The 18,470-nt window shown below is 38.2% G+C and overlaps 2 protein-coding genes across 2 annotated transcripts in view; both read right to left on the bottom strand.

The window, feature by feature from the left end:
- The window catches only part of LIN52 (lin-52 DREAM MuvB core complex component), an 84,631-nt gene that overhangs the window by 47,042 nt on the left and 19,119 nt on the right, over positions 1–18,470 (bottom strand). The gene's annotated exons all lie outside the window — the stretch shown is intronic.
- LOC311625286 (protein LLP homolog) lies at positions 3,587–4,164 on the bottom strand. Its single transcript, XM_084889401.1, has one exon. The coding sequence runs from the start codon at positions 4,088–4,090 to the stop codon at positions 3,707–3,709; it is 384 nt and encodes a 127-aa protein (XP_084745527.1). The 5' UTR covers positions 4,091–4,164; the 3' UTR covers positions 3,587–3,706.

The following is an 18,470-nucleotide window of genomic DNA, read 5'->3' on the forward strand; positions in this document are numbered from 1 at the left end:
ATCTGGGACAGGATACTTCTCATTTAAATAAGCAAAGCATTTAAAACACACAGCAGAGTGCATAACACTACACGTATGTATATTGATAGCTTATGACAAAACTCACACCATCCCAAAACCCAAAGTTTCACCTTCATTATTTCCTATTTTAAAGCAGTCCTGGAAGAAAAGGAAAATTACTTCATGTAAAATCATAGGTGAACCACAGAACACAAATCAACGAATTGTAACCAGTTAGCATGATAAGTATTCACTCATAATGTTTAAATCAAACTACCTACTAAGAATCGATAATTGATGTATCGAATGAAAGTCTATGCAGCAACTGAGAAATGAGGATTTCTATGTACTGTTGTGGAAAGATATATTGTTGGCTGAAAAAACAAAAGTCACAAAACAGTACATATATTATAATCTCATCTGTATGTGTTAACATACATAAACTTGATTATACACAGAAAATGTTTGGAAGTGTTTCGTAGATAAAGTGTTGGTGGTGCTTACCTCTGATACATTCAGCAGGTAAGGTTTTTACTTTTCACTTTATAGCCTTCCACACTATAGAACATTTTTCTTAAATCAAGAGGTGGCATTACTTATATAAATGTAAAATGTTCCTTCAAAAGCCTAGAGAGATCTCTGTAGTGGTATCCCAAGAGACTAAAATGTGATGGCCCTTCTTTACTGTTGCATTTCCCTTTCCCTCTCTCCCTTTCAAATCAATAAAATAAAAATAAATCAATAAATAAAATTAAAAGTCAGAGCTGTTCCTTTCTACTTAAAGCCACTATAATGGCTCTAAAACTGTTTCTCTCAATGAAATTCTATAGTGGAGAGGAAAGAAAAGAGTCACACAATAACATTACAAAACAAAAAAATAATAAGGCACACTTCAAATAGGGCCTTGGGAGGACAGGACAATCCACAAGTGCCAACCAGCTCCAGAGCTCTAAATCTCCCGAGAGAGCCATCACATTTCAATTACCATCACTAACATTACTTATTATTTGGCCTGCTCCAGTCCCTAAGGCAGGCAGCTAGTGATGACAATACCCAGCCTCTTCTTGTAAAACAATTCATTAGGCAAAGCAGAACAGCTGGGGCAGCCACGTGCCGTTCTTAAAGCACCGCCCCACCGAGACCTCTGGCCCAGATTTCCCTCTCGGTGAGGGACAGCCACCACCCCTCTGACAGCTGGAGAGTCCTCCAGGGACACTTCAGGTTTAATCAGTACTTCCTGAGCTGGAGAGGGCCATTTGATTTCTAACATAAACTAATGGCACTTCTGCTTTCAGTAGGTTACACCAGACATCAGATAAGAGGCTTTAGGGCATTTTTATCTTGTTCAAATGCTCCAGAGCTAATGAGGCAGCAAACGATATTGTCATAGAGCCCCAGTGTAGCTATATTATCCAATAAACAGACTCTTTCCAAGACAGGTTTAATATGGATCGAAGAGGTAAAGAAGGCCAGCTTAATATTGATCCTATTGAGAGGATGAGAATCCAGTCACCGGAAGTAGGGCAAAATCATGCATATTCTGCAGCAAAGTGCTACTTGGAAGGGGTTATCTTTAAATCCTAAGAGTAAAATGCTGATTTTTAGCAGCATAAACCTAGTAGATTTATGTAAACTAAGTTTTAAAAAAATGCTTCTAAATGAATCTACTTATTTCCACGTATTTTGCTGAAAAATATATATATTTTTTAAAATATATTTTATTGATTTTTACAGAGAGGAAGGGAGAGAGATAGAGAGCTAGAAACGTCGATGAGAGAGAAATATCGACCAGCCGCCTCCTGCACATCCCCCACCAGGGATGTGCCCGCAGCCAACATACATGCCCTTGACCGGAATCGAACCTGGGACCCTTCAGTCCGCAGACCAATGCTCTACCACTGAGCCAAACCGGTTTCGGCTGAAAAATATTTTTCTGAGTTAGATTTTTTAAACTAGCAATAAGGCTATTATAAAAACAGCTTATTAATTACACACTATATATTAACATTAATTATATTAATATTATAATGTAATTGTTTATTTTAACTAGCCATTTAAAAATATATACATATATTTTTTTAAAAAATATATTTGTATTGATTTCAGAGAGGAAGGGAGGAGAGATAGAAACATCAATGATGAGAGAGAATCAGATATTGGCTGCCTCTTGCATGGTCCCTCACTGGGGATGGAGCCTGAAACCTGTGCATGTGCCCTGAACAGAAATCAAACCATGACCTCCTGGTTCATAGTTCAACGCTCAACCACTGAGCCACATTGGCCAGGAGTTAACTAGCCATTTTTAACTAGCAACTTTTGCTATGCTAAACAGTACAGACTGCCTTTAAGTTCTTTTGTATGTGTGCTTTGTTTTTTTACTTTTGCCTTTAACTCTTTTTATTTTTTTATCTTTAACTTCTAAATATTATCAGAGCCCATATCATACAGTACTTTAGAAATAATCCAATAATCCAATTATTCATTCATTAATGCCAACAGCCTATTATAATCAAGGCTCTGTGAGACACAGTGAAAATAAAAATCAGCTCTTGGATCTCTAGTCAGGCTAATCATATAACAGATAATTTTACTTAAGTAATCTTTTTTAAAAAAATCTGTTTTGGTAAATATATAGAAATCAGAGAACCAACTGTTTCTCTTCTCTATAACTAGAAATATCTATAAAAGGTTCTTCTCAGAAGTAAATACAAATATTAATACGCTGATCATTAAAAGTGGTCAATATTAAAAGCTGACCATTTCTTGGGTGATTTGCCTCCCTAAAGATTAAAAAGAGCTAATATGGCCCTACCCGGTTTGGCTCAGTGGATAGAGCGTTGGCCTGTGGACTGAAGGGTCCCAGGTTCGATTCTGGTCAAGGGCACATGCCCAGGTTGCAGGCTTGATCCCCAGCATGGGGCATGCAAGAGGCAGTTGATCAACGATTCGCTTTCATCATTGATGTTTCTATCACTCTCTCCCCCTCTCTGAAATCAATAAAAATATTAAAATAAAAAGAGCTAATATGTTCTAATGTTTACCTCTCTGGAAAAACAGCAAAACAAACAAACAAACAAACAAACAAACATTCTGCAAGATCTCTAAAAGGACTTGGGCATTCACTTTTTTATGAAGTACCAGATATAAGAATCAATCCATAACCATTTTTTATAGTTCACACAAGATAACCAACAAATTATAAGTCCAATTCACAGATTAATATCCATACACACAACTCTAAAGTCACTGATCTGAGCCCTCTCAACATAACCATCACCTCACATTCGTCTGCTTCTAGTAATCGATCATTGCGCATGCACAGGTCTCTCGTTCCCTGTGGCAGAGAATGGTGGTTGCCTTTCCCAATACTCTCTCCTTCCTCCTTATTAACAAAACAACAATTTAAAAAAAATTTTAATCCTCACCTGAGAATATGTTTATTAATTTAGAGAGAGGGAGGGAGAAATATTGATCGTCAGCCTCCTGCATGTTCCCTACTGGAGATTGAGTCCACAACATCCCGCATGTGTACTAACCAGGAATTGAACCGGCAACCTTTCTTTTCTTTTCTTTTCTTTTCTTTTTTTCTTTTTTTTTTTTTTTTTGAAAAACGAAAGCAAGGTTTTCATTTGATAGAAGCTGAAACAGGTGTATACATTCTGATCAAAGATCTGTCCCATGGGGCACTTTTCAAGTTTTCAAAAGTCTACCAGGCCAAACCCTTAGCCGCCTTCGCTGCTTTTGCTTTGCTTTTCCCCTTTGTTTTTTCTCGCTTTGCCTTCAGCCTTTTTCTTTGCCTCTGGTTCATCCATATGGGATATTGTCCATGCTGGTCTAGAAGACTCTTTTTGTTTCTCTTAATGTCAGTCTCCATTTTCATGTCATCTTTGTCATCTTTCACCACACACTGGGTTTTCTCTTCAGAATGTTTGGGGACCACCACAGTTGCTATCTCATGAACATCTTTCATTAAAACATCAGTATCTGCTTTAAGAATACTTTTAAGTCTGTTAAGCTCCTTTGGGGCATTCTTTTTTCTCTTTTCAGCACGCATCTTCCTTTTCCACTTACTCCGTAAGCTTTTAGCCATATTTTATCTCCACAGGTTCACCCTTAACGGCGCACACGCTCCAGGCGACCGGAAGCTCCTTCTTTTCTTTTCTTAAAAATACATTTTATTGATTTTTTACAGAGAGGAAGAGAGAGAGATAGAAAGCTAGAAACGTCAATGAGAGAGAAACATCGACCATCTGCATCTTGCACACCCCCCAACGGGGATGTGTCTGAAACCAACGTACATGCCTAGACCGGAATCGAACCTAGGACCTTTCAGTCCGCAGACCGACGCTCTACCACTAAGTCAAACCGGTTTCGGCAGACTGGCAACCTTTCATTCGGTTCTCGGGAGGATGCCCGATCAAACTGCACCGACCAGGACAAACACAGCAAATTTTAGCAAGCAAAATTACAGCCCAGAATAAAAGATTTGTCTTTTGCAGCCAGGTTGGTCTAGATTACATTCTCTGCGAATTCCAGCAGACAGCTTAAAAGGAAAGGAGTCAGCTCTGTGGGAAAACTGTTTTTGCTCTTTTCCCTTCCCACCTTCTCTGGTCTACAACTCAGGTTTGATGGCTAGAGCTCTAACAGTCATTTTGGACAAGGAGGTATCCTTTAGGAAAGTAGAATGCAAAGAAAGAGGCCTTAGTCCTTGATGACACCGTGGAGCTAGTTGCCTTACCAGCCTGAACCTGTCTACCCCCAGCTTTCATTTTTGTGGAGAAAAGGGAAAGTTTACCTTGTGTAATCACAATTATTTTTAATTTCTTTTTCTAAGTAGTTGAATTCATTCTACCTAATATACCTGATATTCACAAGCTTTTAGTATACAGAACTGATTGTAGTTTAAAATATTCATTTCAAAGATGCCTTAACAATACTTTAGCAAACAAAACTGAAATTTAATAATGCATATTCCACTTCTACCCTAAATGTATTCTGAGTTACAGGGGCTTAAAATCCTGAAATCATTTTGAATTTTGTGCCTCTCTGGTCTGCTATAATTTCATACTTATTTCCCCCCTAAACATCCCCTCCTTGTATTCACACTGTCCTATGCAGGACAAGCAGTCAGTGCATTCTTGGCCAGCAAGTCTCCTAGGTAGACTTTAGGACCTATCACCGTATGTTTGAAAATAATTCCTCTCGTTCTTCAGGCTTTCCATAATCTAGCCCCTCCCTTTTCCAATGTTTAGTACTCTAATCCATACTCAAAAATTGTTTCCCAGTCTGAAGTGTCTTCCTTCATCCCATGTGCAAATTAGCTCTCAAGCCCTACTTTAAATTTCATCTCTTCTAAGAGGTGTTCCCCCAATTCTTTATTTCATTTTTTCCTGCTGTGGAATTTGTAGAACTCACACTCAGAGAGGAAAGCATGGTAAAGGAAGGCCGTATCATGAAGAGCTGTAAGGCCAAATTAAAGATTTTTTATTTTATCCTAAGAGCAATGGAAGGCCAGTGATGGATTTTAAGTAGGGAATGAGGATACATGTCGATTTGCGAACTTTCAAAAATATTACTCTGGCTGCACAGTGGAGTAGTTATTGGAGTAGTTATCAATTCTACAGCTAATTTGGTTAGGAGAAGAGGAGAATACCAGAAATAGATTAAAGAAGCCTGATAAAGCAGGCTTGTTTAGAGGAAGAATTTGAAACTCAATATTCTAAAGAAACATGACAGTCATTTGAGTAAATATATGTTCAGCGTAAGGAAAAAACTGGTAAATTATAAGAGCTGGTGTGCAGAATTTAGCTTTAAATGTTCTCCTATCAAGACTGTATTGACAGTTACAATGCCTGAACCTTAATTGGGTCTTGGTTTTAAAAAAGCTACAAAAGATTTTTAGAAACAATTGAGGAATTCTGAATGTGTAAGGCATTAGATATTTTGCAATTTTTGCTATGTAGGAAACTGTTTCTGAAGTAGGTAAAGTGCCCAATGTCTAAAATTTACTTCAAAATAGTTCAAGGAGAAAAATAAAGAATATATGGAGGCTCATTGGGTGTTTAAATTTTTTTCATGATGAACTATCAAAGATAAAGGAGATTTAATGGTATTCTTGTTAAATTAGTGAAGAGGGCTTTCCTGACTTATTTCTGGCATTAACATCTATTTACCTAATAATCTGAAATATATATACATGTTACCAAATCTTTCTCCTGTGCCTAAATTAATCCTTTAATACAATGTTATTAGTACCTGCTGTGGAGCCATTTCAGAGAATAGCAGGTGCACAAATTTGTATTCAAATAATTGTTTATTGTGGTGCTCTTTTCTTTGTTAATGTCATTATCTTCCAACACAGTGAGACTGTTGGCTAATTAAACTCTTATTTTTACTGAATTTGACAGCCGACAGCAGCAGAAACTGAAGCAGACAACCATAAACTAGTTTCCCTCAAACCAAGAAGGAAAAAAATGCTTCCCCTGCAAAGCTAGAATACTAGACTTTCCGCACCCCTAAAACTATTTCCTGGGAGGGGACAGTCTTAGTAATAGCAAGCCTTTCAATCTGAGCGATCAGAAAGCTTATTTCTATAATCATCGCCAGAAATCTCACTCTACGTTTGGCAAACTCAATATGCATAGAAGTAAAACTTAACGTAGTCCAAGCTTATTGTGTTTACAATCAGATTGTATCAAGTGGATAAAAGACAAAAATAAATAAATAAATAATATCAAGCACTTTCAATATGGCATTCATTAAAGAAAACCATTTTTTAAGTTCATTAACAAAATAAGGAGTTTACTGCATCAAGTTAAAAGGATGTCCTGAGATTTTATTTGGTTGATTTTTTTTTAATATATATTTTATTGATTTTGTACAGAGAGGAAGGGAGAGAGATAGAGAATTAGAAACATCGATGAGAGAGTCATCGATCAGCTGGGGATATGCTCGCAACCAAGGTACATGCCCTTGACCAGAATCGAACCCGGGACCTTTCAGTCCCCAAGCCGACGCTCTATCCATTGAGCCAAACCGGTTTCTGCAATTTGGTTGATTTTTTAATGTTATTTTGTATGTTTGTTAAATTGGACCTAGTAAGCCATACACTAGAAGTTTTCCCAATCTAGAATTAATCACAGTGTAACTTCACAAGCTTACTCCATGAAGACCACCGCTTCCCATGATTGGAAAGAAGAAAATAAGTGGAAAAAAGTGTGTTGAGAGCATACTACTCTGGAAGTCACGAAAGAGCCATTAATAGTTGATGTAGTCATCATCAAACCTCCAGCTGGCCCCACTCTTGAGGAGGAATGAATGTTCTGAAAGAGAAATTCTGTTTTAATTCTAAGAAAAGAAAAAGCGAAAAATGAAAAAAGACCCAAGTTTAATGATCAATAGTGATAGAAGGAAAGCCATCTCAAAGGTATTTTTTAAATGAAGTTAGAAAGGATTTTTCACATCTACCATATCAATATAAGATGCATTTTCACTTAGGAAATAAATATAATCCATGATCTATTTTCAACACAGTTATCCAACAACACAAGGCCATCACCTAAAACAAACAAACAAACAAACAAAGGCCAATTCTAGTATCAATTTCTATCCTACCATTCATTCCTACCTAATCTCCCAGCAAGTTAGTGCAAATCAAAGCCAGCACTTCAGTGCTGCAGGTAGTGAAGCCTGCTCCTTTCCCAAGAGAGGCCTGTAAAACAGGACAGTCACTGACAGCAGTACAATTACTGACACAGATACAGACTTTATGGACATGTTTATCTCCGCTGTAAATCCACACTCTCTCTCCACTCCGATTCACGAGTCATAAAGAAATTGCAGATAATGAAAAACTTGGGGAAATTTACAGCATGTCGGAAACCTCAGACAGCCAGAAGAAATTAAAGAGCTGACTAGGGATAAATCACACAGGTACAATTAAAACTTCCCGCATACCTCCTTCATTTCCAAACTGAGGCACATCCAATGGAGCTGATGAAAAGTTGAGGTCATGACTCCTCCGGCTGTAATCATTTCTTAACTAACTGCATGTTAAAATTAGCCAATTCACGGTCACGTGTAAATGCTGATTTCTTGCTGCCACTTTGATTTCCTTTGCTCTCCACTAGAAGCACTCACAGAGCAATTCTGTCTAAAAACAGGCCAAATTGCAACAAACAATAAATGGAAAGGTTATGTCCCATCTCCCACAGCCATCTCTGTAGGTGCAGGACATCTTTACCATCGCCACTGTGGACAGAGCATTAAAATGAGAAAGTGGAGCCACAATGGATGAATGAAATTGGAGTTTTCTTCTTCCCCAATAAATAACAATTCTGAAGGTTTCATTTGATCTCTTTTCAACATTCCAAAGGAGATTTTCAAGGACGGTTATGTTTGATACTAGAATAAGAATGACTTCTGGTAATAGTTGTTTTTCAATAGTGGACTGAGGTAGTCCCATACTCGTAGGGACCATCTCTACATGAGCTTAAAAGTGGTATGGCTTTAGCAATACTGCCTCAACTACCCAACTCGCGTTTTTCATATCCATTCAGTCACAAAGGCTACTAAAGGGAAAGACAAAACAAAAAGGAGAAAAAAGGTAAAACAAAACAAAGACCCCAGACTTTACCAGAATGTATTAGTGTTAATTAATATGCAACTCTTGTCCCAACATAGCAAATCAAAAAAAATAGCAAAGATAAGAAATAATGTCTAGATAAAAAGGCTTAACAGATCAACACCACTGAAGACTAGGATGATGTGAGTTAATTATCGGGCCCTCTATTCTATAAGCTTATAAAGTCCCCAGTAGCCGAGGCCAGTTTGGCTCAGTGGTAGAGCGTCGGTCTGCGGACTGAAAGGTCCCAGGTTCGATTCCGGTCAAGGGCATGTACATTGGTTGCGGGCACATCCCCGGTAGGGGGTGTGCAAGAGGCAGCTGGCCGATGTTTCTCTCTCATCGACGTTTCTAGCTCTCTATCTCTCTCTCCCTTCCTCTCTGTAAAAAATAAATAAAATATATTTTAGAAAATAAATAAATAAATAAATAAATAAAGTCCCCAGTAAAAGAAAAAAAAAAGGAAGATTCTATCACATGCTGCACTCCTCCATTTCCCCTAATTTTTTAGATGAAATTAACAAACACAAGATTTCTCTGGAAAGCAATTTAGCAGAACACAGATTTTACCAACTAATTTCTATATAACTAAGCCAAACCAAGAGGGTCAACCAAGTTCTACACAAGTCAATACTAATCTTTGTGCATCTCTACAGAATGAAACTTCAACCAAATTAGCTCTAATATGATTTTGAAATTCTGAGCTCTGTCAAGAAATGAAGGTTAACAGGCTTTTTTAGAGATAATACTGTAGTGTATAGGATGCAATTGACATAGTTTTGATTTTATTCCTATTTGACCCCTTGATGATTTGAGGTCCATTTTACATTTCAGAGAACCCAAATGTTATTTTCATTTAATGTATTAAGATTTTATTCTCCATGGAATAAAAACAATTCTAAGGAAATATTGAGAGTATCAACCCAGACATCACTACCATAGAAAAAGTAGTTCATATCTAGCTCATGGATCTCAATTTTATTCACCCATAAGCATTACACATGGTGTCTGACCTGCTTTTACTTATAATAAAAAGTTCCTAAATGTCAGACTGATGTCCAGTATCAAACAAAAGCTGTTAAATAGAGGCAGTTTTATTCACAAATCCCCAAGAGAAAAATCACTATTTTTTGCAACCCACAGGTTGAGAACCACTAGCAGGTTGCCTAAGACCATCGAAAAACACAGATATTTACATTATGATTTGTAACAGTAGCAAAATTAGTTATGAAGTAGCAACGAAAATAATTTTAAGGCTGGGGATCACCACAACATGAGGAACTGTATTAAAGGGTCGCAGCATTAGAAAGGTTGAGAACCACTGCTCTAGAGCAAAGGATGCAATTACAGCATGATTTACTTATGACAACTAAAAGTATGTTATTTATGTTAACATGTAGTGGGTTTATTTCCATTTTTAAACTAATAAATATTAAAAGTTTTTTCTGTTGTAATTTGTAAAACAGTAAATATAGGTATAACCTACAAAAACAAGAGCTCTTTGGGATCACCATTAATTTGAAGTGAAAAGAAGTCCTGACATCAAAAAATATGTGAACCACTCTTCTAAGGTGATCATCCTCATTTCATAAATGAAGAATCTAAGGCTTAGAAAATTAAGTAACTTGCCTAAGTGGTAGATTGAGATAATAAAGCTGTATGACTCCAGAACCCAATCTCTTAATCACTATACTGTCCTTTCCTATTAGCTTTTTATCATCTAGCTCCTACCTACTTATCTCCAGATAATTGTTTTGTCCCTTACATCACATTCAGGTCATCATTTTTCTTCACTACCCTTAGTTACCTCAAACAGAGGTATTTCTTAAGCTATATTGTGAAAAAGCAATTTCTACAAGTTGCTCACTACAAAAGATAGTATACATCCTCTCAAACCTTTTTCAAACCAGACAAACTTAAGCTTTCCAACCTATCAATTATAGATGATATGATTCCTCACATCTGACCTGTTTAAGAATCTCTTCTTAAAAACAAATCAAATGTCCACAGTAATATCAACAATTATACTAATATCCCAGTGGACATATTTTAGATCCATGCAATAGTAACTTGAAATCACTATTCAGATGTTTTACATTAGTTATAATGCATTCACTTTAAAATATGTATTTTTATTGATTTTTAGAGTAATAAAGGGAGGGGGGAAGAAGAGGAAGAGAGAGAATGACTGCTAAAGATAATGACATGGAAAATGTAATAATTGAATGTTGAGCAAAAAAAGCCCAAAACAGACTACATAATTTGTAATTCATTTACATAAATATTTTAAAAAGCAAAAAATTTTAATGATATTATAAGTAATAATAGTGCTTGCCTTTGTGGAAAGTACAAGTAGTGTCTAGGAGGGCCATGAAAGAGGCTTTGTATATCGGGAAAGTTTTATTTATTTTTAAAAAATATATATTTTATTGATTTTTTACAGAGAGGCCGAGAGAGTTAGAAACATCGATGAGAGAAACATCAATCAGCTGCCTCCTGCACATCCTCCTGCACATCCTCGCAGTCAAACCTGGGACCTTTGAGTCCGCAGGCTGACGCTCTATCCACTGAGCCAAACCGGTTAGGGCAAAAGCTCTATTTCTTAATCTTGTTCTGGGTTGTGGTTTCATAAGAATCTTGATTTTATAAAAATTCATTACAGTATATATTATAATTTGTGTACCTTTCTTTTTATATATTATACTTAAAATTTTTAAAGTTTATTAAAGAAAATGTTGGAACAGCATTTTAGCTCTTTTTCCTTTGCATTCCGTATCCAGAACTTCAACCTGTCAGATTCAACCAACCTTTTAGTTTAGACTTAAAGGTTACAGAAACTTCTCTTCTACGTATTATTTTTCTAGAGTTCCTATAGCAAAGTGCTTTGTCATCTCTATAAATTACATGCAAAATCACCACACTCCCAGATCATATTTCTAACACAGACCAATGGAAAGAAGAAGAAGAAAAAGGAACTGACATTACACTTAAAAACACTCTTGATTTTATTGAAATCTTTAGAGCATCAAAAACTAAACTAGCCCGGCCGGTATGGGTCAGTAGTTGAGTGTTGACCCAGTGAACCAGCGGGTCAGGATTCAATTCCTGGTTGGGACACATGCCCAGGTTGCAGTTTTGATCCCCAGTAAGGGGCATGCAGGAGGCAGCCAGTCAACGATTCTCTCCCTGAAATCAATAAAAATAAATATTTTTCAAAAACCACTAAACTAATAAATAATCAAACAAGCAATAAAAAAATGCCAATTTAGCAGAGACCGGTTTGGCTCGGTGGATAGAGCGTCAGCTTGGGGACTGAAGGGTCCCGGGTTTGATTCCGGTCAAGGGCATGTACCTTGGTTGCGGGCATGTCCCCAGTGGAGGGTGTGCAAGAGGCAGCTGATCAATGACTCTCTCGTTGATGTTTCTGACTCTCTGTCTCTCTCCCTTCCTCTCTGTACAAAATCAATAAAATATATATATATATTTTTAAATGCCAATTTATATTCTTAGGAGTGGAAACAGTCATTCTTATACCCAAAACCTGGGGAAAAACTCAATTCCTATGTACACCTATTGCAATTATTTGGTTCTCCTCTTTGTCATAACAAAACTATATTCTGCCCTGACCGGTTCAGCTCAGTGGATAGAGTGTCGGCCTGAGTACTGAAAGGTCTCAGGTTCGATTCCAGTCATGGGCATGTACCTTGGTTGCAGGCACATCCCCAGTGGGAGGTCGCAGGAGGCAACTGAGCAATGTTTCTCTCTCATCGTTGTTTCTAACTCTCTATCCCTCCCCATGCTTTTGTTTTAGTAAGTTATCAGTTCCTGCTGTGGAACTGATCATTATTAAAAATATATTAAAATATTAAAAATATATATTAAATAAAATATATTTTTTAAAAACTATATTCTAAGCCAAAAAGAAAAAAAATTATTAGGTCTATTTTACTTCTCAACCAAACAGCTTCAGTTTCATTTAGGACTGGCAGATACTCGAAATGGTTCTTTGCTCCTGTTGAGCAGTTAATACTGAATTCAGTTCTCCAAGTACAAGGAAGAAAGGCTGAAAACATAAAGCTTGACAAAATCTTGGCCAATGTTTGCTGATGAAAAGATGCCTCTTTCACCAACGAAATCATCTCTGGTCCTTGACCCATCACCTTACCATTCCTTTTGTTCCCCAATTTCTACTTCTAGAAGGTTATGTTAAGGATGGAAAACGAGGTGTCACTAACTTTCACCATGCTATTCATCAATTGCTTTAAAAGATCAATTGTTATTAATGGACTGAGTCATTTTTATTTAGAAACAGTTCACAAAAGAGTTTAAAATTTTAACTGCACAGGAAATTAAGAGGTAGAACTTTCAAGTAACTAATTTTATTTTTATTTTTAGAAAGGTATAAATTTTTATTTACTTTCAGATAGGTTTTTCCTATTCAACAGAATAGAATGTCTTCATTGTAGTCTACGGCCATACCACCCTGAACGCGCCCGATCTCGTCTGATCTCGGAAGCTAAGCAGGGTCAGGCCTGGTTAGTACTTGGATGGGAGAATGTCTTCATTGTAGACAATTGGAAAATTCAGAAAAATTTTAAGGAAAAAAAAAATCACAAAAGATAGTCATTGCAACATACTGGTTTGTTTCCTTCCAATAATTTGCCTATGCCCATGCTCTCAAAACAAAAGAAATTGCTAACTTTGTGCTCTAAATTTTTTCAGTGTAATTATCCTTTCATATAAAGAGTATTTTTGTCATTAAATGCTCTTTAATGCTTTAACATGATTTTTAATGGCCACATTGTCTTCTACTGTATGGATGTATTATAATTCACTTGGTTATTCTGTTTAATTTTTTCACTATGTATATTTTTATTTTCATCGATTTCAGAGAGGAAGGGAAAGGGAATGAAAGATAGAAACATCAATGTTGAGAATCATTGTTCAGCTGCCTCCTGCACGCCCCCTGCTGGAGATTGAGCCCACAATCCAGGCATGCACCCTTGACAGGAATTGAACCAGAGACCCTTCAGTCTATAGGTGGACACTCTATCCACTGAGCCAAACCAGCCAGGGCTCTTTGTACATCTGACCTGTCATATATTTTGCAGAATTATTCAGAATGTTACTTTGAGCCCAACCCCATCCTAATTAATTTATGCCTTGCCTGCTTTCCTCCATCTTTGCCCTTTCCATCTGCCACACCCCAAATTCAGAAGGGAATAAAACACTGCAAGCATTTTATGGTAAAATCCTCTTTGCGTATAAAGCCATTACACAGGCAATGTTGGATTTATCAAATAACTTGACTAATGGATAAAAGATACAAATGCTTATAGGCCTTAAAGGTAATTTGAGGCTTTGTCTATCCTAATTTTTTAACCAAGGGAAAAATGAGAAATGGCATGTTTTATTTCCCATTATTATAATATATTTTTAAAAACCCAAAATATTTAAGGCTAAATTGACAATTTCTAATTATGAGAAATAACCCTGATCCCTTCAAAGTGGGATTTCTAGATTTTATACTATATTACAACTTAAATAGGATGCCACACTAATGACTATGGTGAAATAGTACGGATGCAGAAAACAAAAGTAAGTTTCATTTGCTATTTGAGAAATGCAACTTGTAACACTTTAGGTTGCTTTTTAATCACGTTCCCTGGGGCTTTTTCAGGTTAAAATAATTTAAAATCTATACCTTCTTAAATTTCCAGTCCTTGTCACCAGACATGACCAAGAAACATTAAAAAAAAAAAAAAAAAAAAAAAAAAGATTTCATTTTCACAAGTGAATAAACAAACATTAAAACAATCTCTTGCCAAAATTGGTTTGGCTCAGTGGATAGAGCGTCAGCCTGCGGACTGAAAGGTCCCAGGTTCGATTCTGGTCAAGGGCATGTGACTTGGTTGAGGGCACATCCCCAGTGGGGGGTGTGCAGGAGGCAGCTGATCGATGTTTCTCTCTCATCGATGTTTCTAACTCTCTGTCCCTCTCCCTTCCTCTCTGTAAAAAATCAATAAAAATGTATTTTAAAAAATAAAACAATCTCTTATTATAAAAACCCTGTGGCCGTGATGCTGTCATACTGTCATGACCAAATGCCAAAAGGCACCTACTGAACATCATATGATTTCTTCATGGGAAGTAAGTGTTGCTCTGTTCAATTCTCATCTTCCAATGAAGGTCAATTTAAGAGCTCCTGAGAGGAAACTATTCTTATCTCCGTCCACAACTGTCTTCAAGTTGGGCAGGGACTTGAAGCTGGGTCCCAAGTGCGGTAGGTCTGGGTCTCGTGCAATTTCACACGGTGGGCTTCTAGTCTACACTAATAAAAGAGAAACATGCAAACTGACCATCACTCTGCTATGCCCACCAGCCAATCAGTGACTATGCAAATTAACTCACCAAAGATTGTGCATTAATTTGCATATGCAAATGTGGGGTGAAGACAGCATAGAAGGAAGAAGGAGGGAAAGCAGAAAGCAGAGCAGTGGTGGCAGCAGAAGGGAAAGTATGGGGTTGGGGGCAGCAGTGGTGGGAGGGAAGGGAAAGCACAGGGTGGCGGGGGCAGGAGGGAAAGTGCAGAGGGGAGGGTGGTGGTGGCAGCTGTGGGAGGGAAGCCTGCCTACGTGGGCTTCGCTCAGGCCGCAGGAAGCCCTGTTCTTGCAGGAATCTTCCTGCAACAAGCCTCTAGTATATTAATATTTTGCCTATCAAGTTGGCAATGACTTTTAAAAATTATAATACTTGCCGAAACCGGTTTGGCTCAATGGATAGAGCGTCGGCTTGGGGACTGAAAGGTCCCGGGTTCGATTCCGGTCAAGGGCATGTACCTTGGTTGCGGGCATATCCCCAGTAGGGGATGTGCAAGAGGCAGCTGATCGATGACTCTCATCGATGTTTCTACTCTCTATCTCTCTCCCTTCCTCGCTGTACAAAATCAATAAAATATATTTAAAAAAAAATAAAAATAAAAATTATAATACTTGTTGTTGGAGAGAATATAAGGCTAGGTAGTGCCTTTCTGGAAGACAATTTGACAGTGTTTTTCATTCTCCATGAGAGATCCCACAAATCTCCAGCTACATGTAAAATGTAGTCTTCATTCCTAGGAATTTACCCTAGTGCTACTATAACCCAAATAGAAAGGTTAATTAAAAGGTGCATCAACAGCAAATATTTTGGGGCAATTACTATTACTTCAAATTTAAATATATTTTATTAAATTTAAATATATTATATTGATTTTTTACAGAGACAAAGGGAGAGAAAGGGATAGAGAGTTAGAAACATCGATGAGAGAGAAACATCGACCAGCTGCCTCTTGCATATCCCCTGCGGGGATGTGCCCGCAACTAAGGTACATGCCCTTGACCGGAATTGAACTCGGGACCTCTCAGTCCGCAGGCAGACGCTCTATCCACTGAGCCAAGACAGTTTCGGCGAAATTTAAACTTGCAAAATTTTTCCCCCAGTTAACAAAGATTTGGTGAGTTACTATATACAAAGGCAACAATTTTCTGAATAGCTCCAGGAAGGTAGTTGAATGAAAAAGTACTATTATGTAAGAAAACTATGCTAAAGTAATAATCTACCAAAGAGAACAGGGACCCTGCAAATCTATTTCTGAAGTTATGGATATTTTGTTTCACAAATTCATTTCCCTGAGAAAAAAATAACTATCTAAAACATTACCTGTTGTCTAGGTAATATGACTAAACTTGAGAAGATCATTGCTTTAATGCTGTTAATTAAACCAACCTATACTAATGGATTTTACTTATTTCTATGAAAATTAAGGTGCCTGCCTACTAAGGGACATGTAAGAGCATTAGGTGACTTTTTTTTTTTCTTTAAGCAAATCCCTCTTTCCTTCTGACTTCCCTGTCATTAACCAGGCTCTAAACATAAGGGTAAAAACTCTTAATTTCAGCTTATTCCCTAAGTCCTATCCAGAAAATTATATACCTGAAACATCTACTGTCAGTGCACTTCTTTCTATTCACACTGCCATCATTCATTCAAGCCCTCAATTCTTCTTGCTGAATTTCCACAATAGCTTGCAGCCTCTGTCTCTACCATTCCCTTCCATCTTATGCACTAATAACTCCTAAAGGAACGTGATTTCCCTACTCGAAAATCTTCAGTGATAGAATTTTTAATGACACAGATAAATGCTTACAACAGAATAAATGGGGGGAAAGTACAGACTAAAATTACATGCATAGACTTTCGTCTCAGTAATGTTAAAAAGCATGTTTGTGTATATGCATGGGCTCACATAGAAATGTAAGCACACATCCATACATAAAGGGAAAATGGAGGGTCAGAAAACACATCCAATGTTACCAGTAGTTATCTCTTAGTCATAATGCTAGGTTTTATTAACTTTCCTCTTTATTTTTACAATAAACAGATTTGTAGTAAAGTCTCTTAGTAAAGTGTCTCACAAGCCATATAGTGAACATATAGTTAACTAGAAGCCCAGTGCACAAAATTTGTCCACGGGGGCAGGGGGGGTGTCCCTCAGCCCAGCCTGCATCCTCTCCAATCCGGGATCCCTCGAGGGATGTCCGACTACCCATTTAGACCTGTTCCCGGTGGACATCCCTCCCACAATCCAGGACTGCTGGCTCCCAACTGCTCGCCTGCCTGCCTTCCTGATTGCCCCTAACCGCTTCTGCCTGACAGCCTGATCACCCCCTAAACACTCCCATGCCAGCCTGATTAATGTCTAACTGCTCCCCTGCCAGCCTGTTTGCCCCCAATTTCCCTCCTCTGCCTGGTCACCCCTAACTGCCCTCCCCTGTAGGGTTGACTGCCTCCAACTGCCCTCCCTTGCAGGACTGGTCCCTCTCAAGTGCCCTCCCCAGCTGGCCATCTTGAGGTGGCCATCTTGTGACCACATGGGGGCAGAATCTTTGACCACGTGGGGGCAGCCATCTTGTGTGTTGGAGTGATGGTCAATCTGCATATTACTCTTTTATTAGATAGGATAGAGGCCTGTCGCATGGCTGGGGGTAGACTGGTTTGCTAGAGGGTGTCCTGGATCAGGGTGAGGGTTCCCTTGGGGCATGGGGCGGCCTGAGCGAGGGGCCTGTGGTAATTTGCAGGCTAGCCACGCCCCCTGGCAACCCAAGCAGAGGCCCTGTTATCTGGAATATATTTACCTTCTACAAGTGAAACTTTGTTGCCTTGAGCGAAGCCAAGCCTCCTGCCTGCTCTGTGGTGCCACCATTTCTGTTTGGATTTGTTTACTTCTGCCATTGAAACTTTGTAGCCTAGAGTGGAGGCTTAGGCCAACTAGGGCAGGTGGAAAGCTTGGCTTCCTCTGTTGCCTGGGAAACCCAAGCCTCCCTACTACTCTCTGTGGCTATAGCCATCTTGGTTGGGTTTATTTGCATACTCGCTCTGATTGGCTGATGGGTGTAGCAGAGTGATGGTTAATTTGCATATTACTCTTTTATTAGGTAGGTTATAGTCAGTAAGACATTCAAAAGACATTGTACATGCCCCCTATTATGTATGAATCTAACCCTTCATCTGCCTTCCCCCTCCCACCCCACCCCCTGCCCAAGTTCAAGGCGCTCCCCTATCTCCCTCCTAGTCTTAGTCCTTATGACCCTTAATATAACCTGGTCTCCTTAAGGACCAGATTAGATCACTTACACTGTTCCTTGAGCATAGCAGTTGTTTAAAACTCTGCTTTCATATTCATTCCACCTGGAATGTGGTCCCTTCCCATTTCCACCTATCCAGATCCTATGTGTTCTCTAAGGTCTATGCTCAATGATCCAGAAACAGAAAATACTACCATAACCATATCGTTTCCTTGTTCATA

The sequence above is a fragment of the Pipistrellus hanaki genome (genome assembly GCF_964339955.1).
Source record: "Pipistrellus hanaki genome assembly, chromosome: 1".
NCBI lineage: Eukaryota > Metazoa > Chordata > Mammalia > Chiroptera > Vespertilionidae > Pipistrellus > Pipistrellus hanaki.

Bases quoted from the DNA above. Each gene is read 5' to 3' on its own strand.
- LOC311625286 (XM_084889401.1), bottom strand. From the start codon at position 4,090: ATGGCTAAAAGCTTACGGAGTAAGTGGAAAAGGAAGATGCGTGCTGAA.